We start from the raw sequence: 12,384 nt of genomic DNA, 5'->3' as shown, positions 1-12,384 counted from the left end.
CCAATTTTGTAGATCACAAATTGACGAGTTTCACACAGCTTAGACTAATCCTTGAATGCAAATTGGACATCTTGTCTTTATTAAATTGGACACATTGACTCTATTACATGCTCAACTCCCCAGAGGTAATTTGTGAAGTGTTTCAGATCTACCTAAATTTATAATTAGGCAGCAGCTTAAGCTGTAAGAGCAACTCCATCATGTAGCAATGAACTACTAATTAAATTAGCAAAACACATTAAATCTCATCAGCTAAAGCTTTGCAACGATTTCCTATGTGATGCTGACACTTTCAGAGATGGTTAAGTTTAAAATTTAATTTTAAAAGCAAAAAAAAAAAAAAAACTAAGTACTAATCAGCTATCACCTTTGCTTACAGCTAATGGAATTTCCAGAGACTACATCCAATTTCAGAATCTCTAAAGTGTCTACCCAAACACTGAGCTTGGGCCCATGTCATTTTTGAACCAGTACTTTAAGGACATTCTTTTTTTTTTTTTTTGGTTTTTCGAGACAGGGTTTCTCTGTGGCTTTGGAGCCTGTCCTGGAACTAGCTCTTGTAGACCAGGCTGGTCTCGAACTCACAGAGATCCACCTGCCTCTGCCTCCCAAGTGCTGGGATTAAAGGCGTGCGCCACCACCGCCCGGCTCTTTAAGGACATTCTTAAATGCCATTATCTTCCACTGGCTCTGTACATTTTGTTCATCTTTCTATGTTTTATTTTTACTTTTATGAAATTAGACTTCTAATTTTGCTTGATTTTTAAGCTGAGATTTATTTCAAGGTTTGTGCTGTGTTATCATAATCTTCTTCTTGAGAAAATTCGAACTAGAGAATGAATAACCCACGAGGGTGGTTTGGTAAGAGCACGTGCTGTGTAAACAGGAAGACCTGAGTTTGAATCCCTATATAAAAAGTTGGGTATAGGTGTGCATGCCTGTAACTAGCAATAGGAAAATAGACAGGTGGATCCTCAGAGCTCCCTCGCCAGAGAGCCTAGCCAAATCAGCAACTTTCTGATTCAGTAAGAGGTAATACATCACCCTTCGTAGTTCATATGATTTTAATCCGCACTTACCTTTGAGTGCCCTTGCTTATCTTTCCAATGGAAGCACTGATGTCTATTTGTCAAGAGATATATGATGACAGAGCAACTTTAAATGCAGTCCTACTCATGAAATCACTTGTAAGCACTTGATGCAGGAGGCTCAACAATAGAAATTGTTTGTTGGGTGAAGCTGGGAAGATGGTTCGACGAGTTAAGTGTTGCTATCCAAACATAAGAGCCCGAGTTAGGATCCCCAGCACACACGAAAAGCTAGGTGCAGAGTCATGTCTGTCACCCCACAAAGGTGAAGACCTGAAGCTTGTTAGCCAATCAGCCTACTTAAATCAGTGAGCTCCAGGCTCACTAAAAGAGCCTGTGCCAAAACAGAAAGTGTAAAGTCACTGAGGAAGACACGTGATATTGACTTCCACACACAAATATTTATGTGTAAATTCACATATATGTCCACATGCATACCACACACATACAAACACAAAATTCATTGAAAAGTGACAAAGATTCTCAAGGTCAAGTGAAACCACCCCGAGTTAAAAGCATGATTTTTCCCTTCCTTGGTGAATCACATTAACTTTGTTTAAGAATACACCCTAAAAGTAGACAGAACACAACAGAAGACAGAGGGATAAACAAAGCCATATGCCTCCGCACATTCAAATCAGCTCTTTCGCTACAGACCTAATTTGGGCACTGAAAATGTAGAAACCAACAACTATATAAATAACTGGGTGGATGTAGGTCCAGGAGAATATCACTACACATTCTTTGTGAGTCGACTCATGTCACATGCCTCGAATCGAAGATTTAAAATCACTTTCTTACCAGAAGTCATTTAAAGACACAATTCTACACAGCACTGTCAAGGAACGCTATTCCAAGACCCAGAGGGAAGTGACTAGGTAGGTTAAGGTCCTCGATTGTGAAGTCACTTGGCTGAGGTCTTTGATTGTGAAGCCACTAGGTAGGTTAAAATCCTCGATTATAAAGCAACTAGGTAGGTTAAGCTCCTCAATTGTGAAGTCACTAGGTAGGTTAAGGCCCTCGATTGTGAAGTCACTTGGTTGAGGTTGTTGACTGTGAAGTCACTTGATTAAAGTCTTTAACTATGAAGTCACTAGGTAGGTTAAGGTCCTCTAACCTTCCAGAGCAGATACTGTTCTGATAAAACTCAGAATCTACCTAGGTTCAACAACCTTTCTCAAACACTTCCACACAGTCTGGCTTGGCCTTGCAGCAAGCCCATAATAAACAGAGGAAAAAAGAGAATGAAACACTTCTACCAGCAGAAACAACAGCGGTTTTTTTTGTTTTTGTTTTTGTTTTTTGTTTTGTTTTTTTAAGATTACATAAGTCTTTTGTTATTAGTTGCCGCTATTTTTTTCCTAGTGTGTTCAATCCAACACTGCTGAATCATACTCCCACTTGGCAATTTCATAGGGGTACAGAATCTCCACTTCATTCCCAGTGTCCTGGGTATTTCTTTGTAAGTTTCTCTTTCCCATGCTGCAAGAGAGCAGGTGGAAAGGCAGAGAAGCACGAAACAATGGAGAGGAAATGTGCAGTCCAAGAAGGCTGGTGGTGATGCCCCTGCCAGTGCAGAGACAAGCGGTGACCCTCAGACCCAAGGAGAGGAAGCCCTACCTCAGCCGGAACCCCGTCCTAGTGAAAGGACCTGGCAGGGACTCCTAGTCTATTCCAGAAAGGCCCTGTACAAAAGGAAATTCTCACTGCAAAGTCCAAGGTTGAAAAGAAGAAAAAGTAGACGGTCTTTGTTACTGCCACAAAACCAGTTGGTGGCAATAAAGAATGGTGAGAATTGGACGGTGACATTTTGCAAAATACCTTGGTATTATCCTACCAAAGACATCCCATGGAAGCTACTGAGCCATGACAAAAAACGCTTCGGCTGGCACATGAGATGTCTCTGGCCAGCACCATTCCCAGGACCATCTGATTACCCTCACCAGGTGCTAGACAGGCAAGAGTGGTTTGCCTGAAGCAACTGGGCAGTGGCTGCTACTTCTAACTGGACTTCCTTGCCTCAACCTAGAACACACTGAAAGTTCATTACCACCTCCACAAAAGTCGCTATTATCAAGGTTAAAATCCGCAAACTCCCTACAGATGCTTCCTTCAAGAAGAAGCAGTTGTGCATGTCAGGCACCAGGAAGGAGAGATCTTCCACATGGAGAAGGACCAGTTAACAGAGCACGGCTGATCACAATGCTCTGGACTCACAGATTTTGCCCAAGATCAAAGTTGTTCTTCAGCTTCATGGATAGGTGTGTGATCTTAGTTCGCTCTGACAAATGGGATGTATCCTCACAAACTGCTGGGCTAAATTTCTAATAACCCAATTAAACAGCTTCACATGTTAACAAAGAAAGGTAGGTTAAAAGAAGGAAGGAAGGAAGGAAGGAAGGAAGGAAGGAAGGAAGGAAGGAAGGAAGGAAGGAAGGAACTGGACAGTCCCCTATAGCTTCAAAATCCTAGAACTGTGCAGGTGACTAGCCTCATAGCCAACATTTACAAAACAACCACCACACTTGACCAGTCCCTGGGAGCAATAGCTGCCTTGGCTGTGTTTAAAGCACAGTGAGCTGAACTAACTTCATCTTACTCCAGAGCAAGAGAAAGACTGAGATGTTACCCATAAAGCCACATCCTCATGCCATGTGCAAAACTCAGCTAGCTTTCCAGGAGACTCCACTACAGTCCACTGACTCTGCTCAAGGCTGCTTGGTGTGCACCCCCATTCAATCCAAACATTAGACGTGACTTTCACTGTTTGTGGTCAACGGTCATTCTTCTTAACATAGAACACTTGAAAAGATGGGAATGACTTCCAAGAGTACAACATGAAGAGGAGCACAAATGGCAGGAAAAGTGCTGTGACTTGCAAGGCTAGCATGCAACTTATGCCAGGATGATGAAAAATGCAGATTTCTATACTTGAACCTAAACCCCTGTAGCATTGGCTCTCAACCTGTGAGTCAAACGCCCTTTGGCAAGGTCACAAAATATATCCAGCATATCAGATATTTACAATATGATTCCTAACAGTAGCAAAATTACAGTTATGAAGTGGCAATGAAATACTTTTGCAGTTGGAGGTCACTACACCATAAGAAATTGTATTAAAGGGTTCTAACCTACAGAATGTTGAAACCACTGTCCTATAGTATCAGGAAATCATGAGCTTCAAGTATCATACTGAATATAATGGGCTATAAAGAAAAACTCTATCAGTTATCATGGAGCACTCCATGCCTCTGGCCATGTCTTAGGAGTGTGTGTCTGAGCCTCAATGAAGATACACACCATGTTTACATGAAAACATTTCTTGTGGTTATTAAATGGCATTCTTAGCTAAGTGTTATAATGTATACTGTGATGCTAGCACTTGGGAAAGCAAGGCAGAGGGGCTACATGTTTAAGGTCACCCAAATCTACAGAGAGAACCTCTAAATCAAAGATTAAAAAGATGCTTTCTCTCATGGATGTAACAAACTTTACTAACAAATTTCATGGAGCACATCCTGTGCTGTGCCATCTTCAAGCAAACACTACACACTCGTTGGGCACAACAGGCCACTCACAGCCAAAGCTCCAGAGCAGGTCTGACTACTTCCTGCTGCCCTCTCAAAGCTTAGAGGCAGCAATTTCAAGCTATTGTTACTGTGATCTACACAGGAATCTGTAGAAGTGTCAGCTCCTTCTACAGCCTTCCCCACTGTACAGCATGGTCATCTCAATGATTGTGTTTGCTTAGAGTTAAACCTGCTCTATCATCCTTCCCCAACTTAAATGCAGATGTGAATGTCCTTCTCTAAGCAGATGTGTGTTCTTCTCTTCGCCATGCACCACATCCTCAATTTATCCCACCACACTCTGTAGAGTAGAATCGTGTTTTTCTAACAAGGAACACAGCCGGTACTATTAGCGACGTGACAGAGGTCAGATTCTAACTCACACAGATATCTACACACATCACCACAAACAACAACAAAAATCAAAGACCAATAGAATCCTCTCATTTCCTCCCCCATCTCACCTGTGACAGCTCAGCACCACCGTATGATGTTTGCGATCCAACTGTTAACGCTCTCAAGATCTCAGGGAAATTAATAATGTATATTATTTGTTTACCAATCAATCTAGATCTTAAAACTGAGAGTCAGCCTGTGCTCGCGGGATGCAATGCTTACGAAGATGGAGGTAAAAATAATCAGGAAAGAACCAACACACAAACCACTGTGAAAAGTCAGCTCTGCTCTCACCAGTTTCCTTATCATGGAAAGTTACACAGTGGAGCTGGAGAGATGGCTCAGCCCTGAAGAGGACATTCTCCTCTCCTGAGTTCAGATGCGAGCACCCACATGCTGTGGTTCACAAATATCTGTAACACCAGGTCCTGGGAATCCACTATCTTCTTCGACACACACGTGTGCACGTGATTCTTTTCACTTAATGTTAAATATAATTCTTGACAATGGTGGGGAAAGAATCAGACGATAGTTTTAAAGGAGCCCTCTGTCATCTCTGTAGGAAGTGGTGCCCGCCTTCTGTTACTGTATGGGAGCATTGCCAAGACGAGTCACCTGGTCCTTTCCAGAAGGAAGAACTCACACAACATCAGGTAAATCCACCTGTGGAGGTCAGAGAATAAGCCACCCTAATCATTCATCCTGAGAAGCAGCCTGAGGCTCTGTCATTTGTGTGGGGGAGAAAATTAGCCCTGGCTATTTACCAGCCTGTGCAGGAGCATCTGTGTGGCAGGCGGCCCTTGCGTACACGTCCCTGAAGTAAATGCCCACACTTCATTTATAGATTAATATTTTAAATTGCCACTGACCAGAACCATGTAGACAAAAAGGATCTTCATTCTTTACACCCCTCCTCCAACTCTCTCAGATAGCAAAGGTTAACACACGCCTTTTTATTATTTTTTACCTCTCCAATGACATCTCCGCAGAGATTAGACTTTCTCCCCTAAGATAGGGAAACGAACTCCACACTAATTTAGCCCATTCTGTTTCAAAAGAACATAAAATTTTCTTAGTCTTTTTTCCTTGGTATTATTTTCATAATGTCAAAAATGAAATCATGACAAATTATATAAAACCGTGCCGTGGAAAACAGTGCCTCTCCCTGGGGAAAAAAAAACAAGAAAAGAAAGCTTGAGCTGCTCAGGGTTTCCTTATTTTATTTTCAAACATAGAGAGCAATGTTTATAAATGCACAAAATCCTAGAATCTTCTTCCTCAATTCTTACAATAAAACATCTACGGTTCATTATTTCCTATGTTTAAAGGGAAAAAGAATAATGAAAAAACATGAACACAGGCAAACGCCAACTATTTAAGTTTATCTATTTCCATAGACGCATGGGTGTGGCAAGATTGACTGTCATATCCTAGTGGGAAGAACTGAGAATCTCGTGAAAGGAGATTCTAGCTGAAGAGAGCCACTCTGGATAAATGGAAGTCATTTTCACTCTGCATTCTAGGAATGGAGCTGCCAAAAGCAAGAGGCTATAACCAAACAGTTATATTCAGCTGCCTCCACTGAATTTCAAGAGTGATCAAATGCCCCCACTTAACCTAGCAAGTGGAAAATTAAAATTGGATTGCTACCTGGCCTTTTGCTGTGCTGAGTGGAACGCACCAATCCATCTGCCTTAGGAGCTGCTGATGCACAAGAAACAATACAAGGGTTTAAACATAAATGAATGCCATGTGGCCATCCAAGTCACCTATACACTGGCCTGAGAATAACGAGCCCATGGAAGGTCATGCTGTGCTCCCTGAGACCCCATGAAACACATGGGAAGAGAAGAACCACCAGTGGAGGAAAAGAATCAACTTCAGTGCACAGATTACAATAGAAATAGACAAAACACAAAGAACTCAAAGGGCCAACATCAGCCTGTAGCATGATTCCTGATTGTAAGAGCAGCAGACACTAAGCCTCCAAAACGAAAACTCAACACAAGCTTCCTTAGCACTCTGTACATTTGAGAAAATCAGAATGCATAAAATATGCAAATCAATTGACCCTGTTTAAAAAAAAAAGCCTACTGGCATAAATGGCACATAAACGACCTGTGTTGAATAATTAATCTAGAGGGAACTCTTATTCAGAGACGAAACATCCATTGTGTTTGACATTAAAACAAAATAACTGGGTCGACTTTCCACTAAATATCATAGAAATAATTCCTCGCTCAATTAAGTAATAGCTCAAAGCTTCCTGGGAAGCAACTGAATTCCAGCATGCAGTTCAGAAACTGCTATGGAATCCTTGACCAGGCATGGGTGAATAAATGTTCGCATTTAAGACAACGTCTTTCACATATTATTTAAATAATGAAACAAAGCATCTTTGCATATACCCAGCTTCTGGCATTAATTCCAGCCCTCCACACGTGGCTGACCCTCTCGTCAGCATCATCCTGAACGTAAGGAACAACTGTTCTGCACATTCTTGCAGTAACTTTCAACTTGTATCAAAGGCTCTTATATCATACCACCTTACCATAGTGGAAAATTGGAATATGATGTCATAGTGGTTTCTCCTGAGTCAGTCTATCACATTTTCGCAAAATAATAGCATCTGCCTTAACATTAATACACTTAAATCCCACCAAGTCAACTTCAATGGAAGTAAGTGCAGCCAAAGTGAACTCCAGGAGGTCACTGCCTGCTCCTTTTTAAGATCTGATAGAGTCTCATGCAGTCAGCTAGAGGTCAGTCTCCCACAGTCTCTTCATCTTTCAAACAGTCAGCTCAGGAAGGGAAAGATGAAACATGAAGACCAGACGTGCCTACCTTCGCTGGTGGCCACATTCTTCTGGGCTTTGGTTGGCGTGTGATCTGTACTTGAACTCACGTCGGATGAGATGCTTGAGCTGCCTTTGCCTAGAGCAAAACAAGAAAAAAAAAAGAGTTTCTGAGCCTTGTAATCTCAGAACTAGATCATGCCTTTTACTCAGTTGCACACTAAGCCTCTCATTTCCAAGTAAGCGGCTCTAACACAAAAGCTGGAGCTCATTAAAGGGTTTTGACTTATGTATTAAATATCTTTGTGGAAATACCTGACCCACGTCACAGCAGAACGAAAGCCCTCTTATAACAGGGCCTAGTGATAAACTTAGACAAGGCTACAAGACATGGCCAGTGTGCAAATATAAGCCTGTGTTGGGATAAAGGGAATGAGCAAGTTTGTGTGGGGGGCACAGCCACTGCATTAACACTTTGCACCACACAGCACTGGAAATAAAGAAATCTCAGAGTGAAGGATTACCAGAGAAGCAAGAGCTCGCTGGCTCCACATAGCTTTATCACTTTCAGAATACAAATTCCATGATTTAACGTGTCTTTCTTGGAAATAACAAAAAATCAAGGGCATGGGTTTTTGGACCAACAGGGGTCCTCAGTCCAGGAAGCGATTTCTACTCAAGAAGATGTGTGTGAATGCTTGGCACCATTTTGAGTTGACATAAGCCATACAGAGGTGCTACTGGCACTGGACACCAGGGTTGCTCCAAAAGGCCTTAAAACAGACAGGACAGAACCTCTACCTCTGTTGAGATGTCTGCTCGACCTGATTTTACCTAAGTCCTGGGCTGAGTTTCCACACAGGGGAAGGCCTAAGATCCATGGCAGGAGATTTCAAAATGCCCCAAGTTACTGATGTCCTTGCTGACATCCAAGATTCCCATCTCCTTCCCGCATAAATATACCTCTAACTTTAATTAGCACAATATGGCAATGCTGAGGGGATTTTGGCAACGTGACTAAAGTCCCATTAATTAAGCAAAAGGAACCCTATCTTGTGTAGACCCGACCAAATGAGGTAAGTACTTTGAGAGGGTCTAGAGGAAAGAGGAGCTCCTGTTGTTCTTGACTCTCAAACAGTAAATGTTAAGGTCAGGGTTAGGCTTACCATACATGGCAGTGAATTGAATTTGGTCATCATCTGAAAAGAGAAGAGGACCCCAGATGCCCACAAAGAGCATGGCTCCAGCTAATAGTTTGGTTGTAGCTCTGTACCACCCTGTGCAAAGGACCCTGTACAATACATATTCAGAATTCAACTTCAACTGTGCAATATTTACCTTTGCTGTATTCTCTTATATAACAGTGACTTTTGCAGTAACAGAAAACCCACTAACTATATTAAAGATGCAATTGTTTCATCCCACAAGTTATGATCAAAAGTTTACAGTTCACCAAGAACAGTTTTCTAATAGTCTGCCCAATGGTGTAGCTGGTGCATTGGATATTTACTTTCTACCAAACTGTTGAACTCTTAACTCCCAGGGACACAGCCTTAAGTGATGAAGGGCTTGGGGGATAATTAGATCACGAGAGTGTAGTCCTCATAAAAGACAACTGTGCCCTTATCAAAGAGCTCCCTGTCTTCTCCTGTCACATGAGGGTACAACACAACAAGAATATGAGAACCAGGGAGCAGGTCCTTAAGCAAGAACCAACTGTGCAGGCACCCCAACCCTAAACTACCAGCTTTTAAATGGTAAGGAATAGGTTTATTGCATGTAAATCCCCCAGTCTTGGGTATTTTGTCACAGCAGCGCATATGGACTAAATCAAGCTTGAATGAGTAAGTTCATAATCGAATTTTACAGAGTAGAACAGCATAAAGTCCTAGATGTAAGAAGTTTTGGGATTCTGACTGCTATGTTGAAAGTCATGGAAAAATCCAAGTAGATGAGAATAAATATCACCTGAGCAGGCAAGACAAATGGCTGTCTCCCATTACCACTGCCCCCAACTCACTGTGACTTAATGCTCCAAAAGGACTCTGCTATTTAGATTGCATTTCACAAATGCTTCCCTCGGCATTAAGTGAGATGTTGTGGTAACTCTGTTATGGTTTGGGTCTAACCAACCCCTTGGATTGGAGCCGTTGGAGGCAGACCGACATGGCCAGCCACTTACCTACTTAGAAGCATGTGAACTTGCTCCCTGACCTCAGTACAAATCTCCTTTACTTTGTAATCCTGGACACTCACTCCCTGAGCCTCCCTTCTCTGCTGGAAGATCAGCAACTATATCTGGTAGGGGAGGTCCTTGGACTGAATGATTTCTGCTGGCTCAAATTGTTAATGACTCTGAGTCCATTAGATTATTCTTCAAAGCCAAGTAACATAAACACTCCTTTTAACAAGGCAAAAATGTTATTGTACACCACCTAATACATAGACTTAAATTATTTTAATTATGTTATTGCTTAGTGATGTACATATGGAAAACTTGAAATAAATCCCATATGTTCTACCTCTGTTTCAACAAGAAAAGCAAAACAAAATAACAAATTGAGCACAAAATAATAAAACACATAATATTAATACATAACAGCATTAATTTAACATAATATATATTGGTGGTTTTTGTTAAGATTAACTTGCATTTCCAATCTTTTTAAATTGATTTTTATTGAGCTCTATATTTTTCTCTGCTCCCCTCCCTGCTTCTCCCCTCCCCTTCAACCCTCTCCCAAGGTCCCCATGCTCCCAATTTACTCAGGAGATCTTGTCTTTTTCTACTACTCATATAGATTAGATCTATTTATGCCTCTCTTGCATTTCAAATCACTAGCTGCTAAAGCCAATGTGTGTCTGGATAGAAGACACCTCTGATGCTCTATGATGGCTGAGGATCAACTCCACCTATCCGTCACTCCTTACAATGAACTCAGGGATTCCTTTGGTGTTTTGTAGAGAGGGCCTTACAAAGTAATTTTGTCTGGAACTTTCTATGTAGATCAGACTAGCCATGAAATCACAGAGTTATGCCTCCTTCTGCCTCCCAAGCACTGAGATTAAAAATGGTTGTTACCAAAACAGGCAGGGAGTTCTTTCTTGTAACCACGTAGACCATCAGCAGAGCTTCATTTGGTCGAATTTAATTGTTTACAACTTCAGCGTTCTGGTTTTCTGTGCTATTTTAAGTCAGAGTCTTACAGCAGGATTCTTCTGATGTGAAGCCTAGATGCCACGTTCTACGACTCTCACTGCATATAGTAATCATCCTTGTCAATGGACTAATCTGTTACATGAATACTTGCACACAATGAGTAACGATTAGATCAGGATACTCGGAGTATCTATCACCTTAAATGACCATTCCTTTGAGTTAGAAGCATTCATTTTTAAATTTCCATGACATTGGAAGTCCAAAGATAACACGTGCCTGAGGAAATTCTCAGTCACAACTGGAAATGTATTTGTACCCTCTCTGTGCTCATGAATGAAAAGGGGAATAAAGGTGAAGCAATAATATTATCAATGGTTCCATATGGAGCTGGCTGCCAGCACCTGGGTTGTGTGTTGCAACCTCGTATGTTAGATGTTTCACCTTATTAGATATTCACCGTGTTCTCAATTGTGCTTCGGACTCTCTAAGAAATTGTGCTCCTCTAAGAAAATATTAGATTCCTCCATTTGCTAATTTTCCCCACCAACACCAACACAACATTGCAGCTATGATGGACAGTTACTAAACGCTGACTGTATACATCTACTTTATGCACAAAAAGATCAAGAAACATTTTTTTTGTTCCCTTTAGGGAAAAACTGCCTCCATTGACGATGCATGTTCTTCAGTAAGTAAACATTTTGAAAACACATTAACATTCAAGGCATTAGTTAAGGAACGTAAGATAATAGGAGCTCCAGCCCAGTTGGTGCTCACAGCTTGAGGTAGTTACATTTTATGCTACCACAAATACAAAGGCATTGCTCTGAACCTCGGCTCACAACATTTTCACCAACAGATCCATGCAGAACCTTGTTTTATATGTGTTTCTTTTCAAAGTCATCATGTTTGATGTGCTTCTGGCTCATTTACATTAGACTTAAGGCCAACAGCACTGTAAATGAATCCTGGATGAGGATAATCTATATGGGCCATCAGAGTCTGTCTTTTAGGAAACCTAGAAAGCTTTGTAAAACTATGCCTGTCACATTTTAAATGGCAAAATTACCAAGAGACAGCAGCAATAAATACCATACAATAAACAGACCACAAAGGATCACGGGTGATGGCTGGAGGTACGGTGCAGTGGTAGATGACTTACCTACGTCGTACAAAATCCTGAGTTTGATCCCAATAATGGGAAAAAATTAGGATAACAAGAATAACAACACAATAAACAAAGGTGACATACAGCAGGAGACAGACGGCAGATTGCTCCCTCACTACTCATGAGAACATACTTGAATATAACTAAATATAAGTGGTAGTATGATTGTTTCAAATGAAGCGTTTTAGCTGATATTCTGAAATTCTGC

The 12,384-nt window shown here is 41.3% G+C and overlaps 1 protein-coding gene across 1 annotated transcript in view; it reads right to left on the bottom strand.

The window, feature by feature from the left end:
- The window catches only part of Fbxl7 (F-box and leucine rich repeat protein 7), a 343,239-nt gene that overhangs the window by 230,214 nt on the left and 100,641 nt on the right, over positions 1-12,384 (bottom strand). Inside the window, exon 2 of the mRNA XM_057790165.1 lies at positions 7,898-7,987. Within this exon, the coding sequence (XP_057646148.1) occupies positions 7,898-7,987 (90 nt within the window). The remainder of the gene's footprint in view (positions 1-7,897; positions 7,988-12,384) is intronic.

This window comes from Chionomys nivalis, chromosome 15, assembly GCF_950005125.1.
Source record: "Chionomys nivalis chromosome 15, mChiNiv1.1, whole genome shotgun sequence".
NCBI classification, from domain to species: domain Eukaryota; kingdom Metazoa; phylum Chordata; class Mammalia; order Rodentia; family Cricetidae; genus Chionomys; species Chionomys nivalis.
This window is presented reverse-complemented; position numbering and strand designations above follow the sequence as displayed.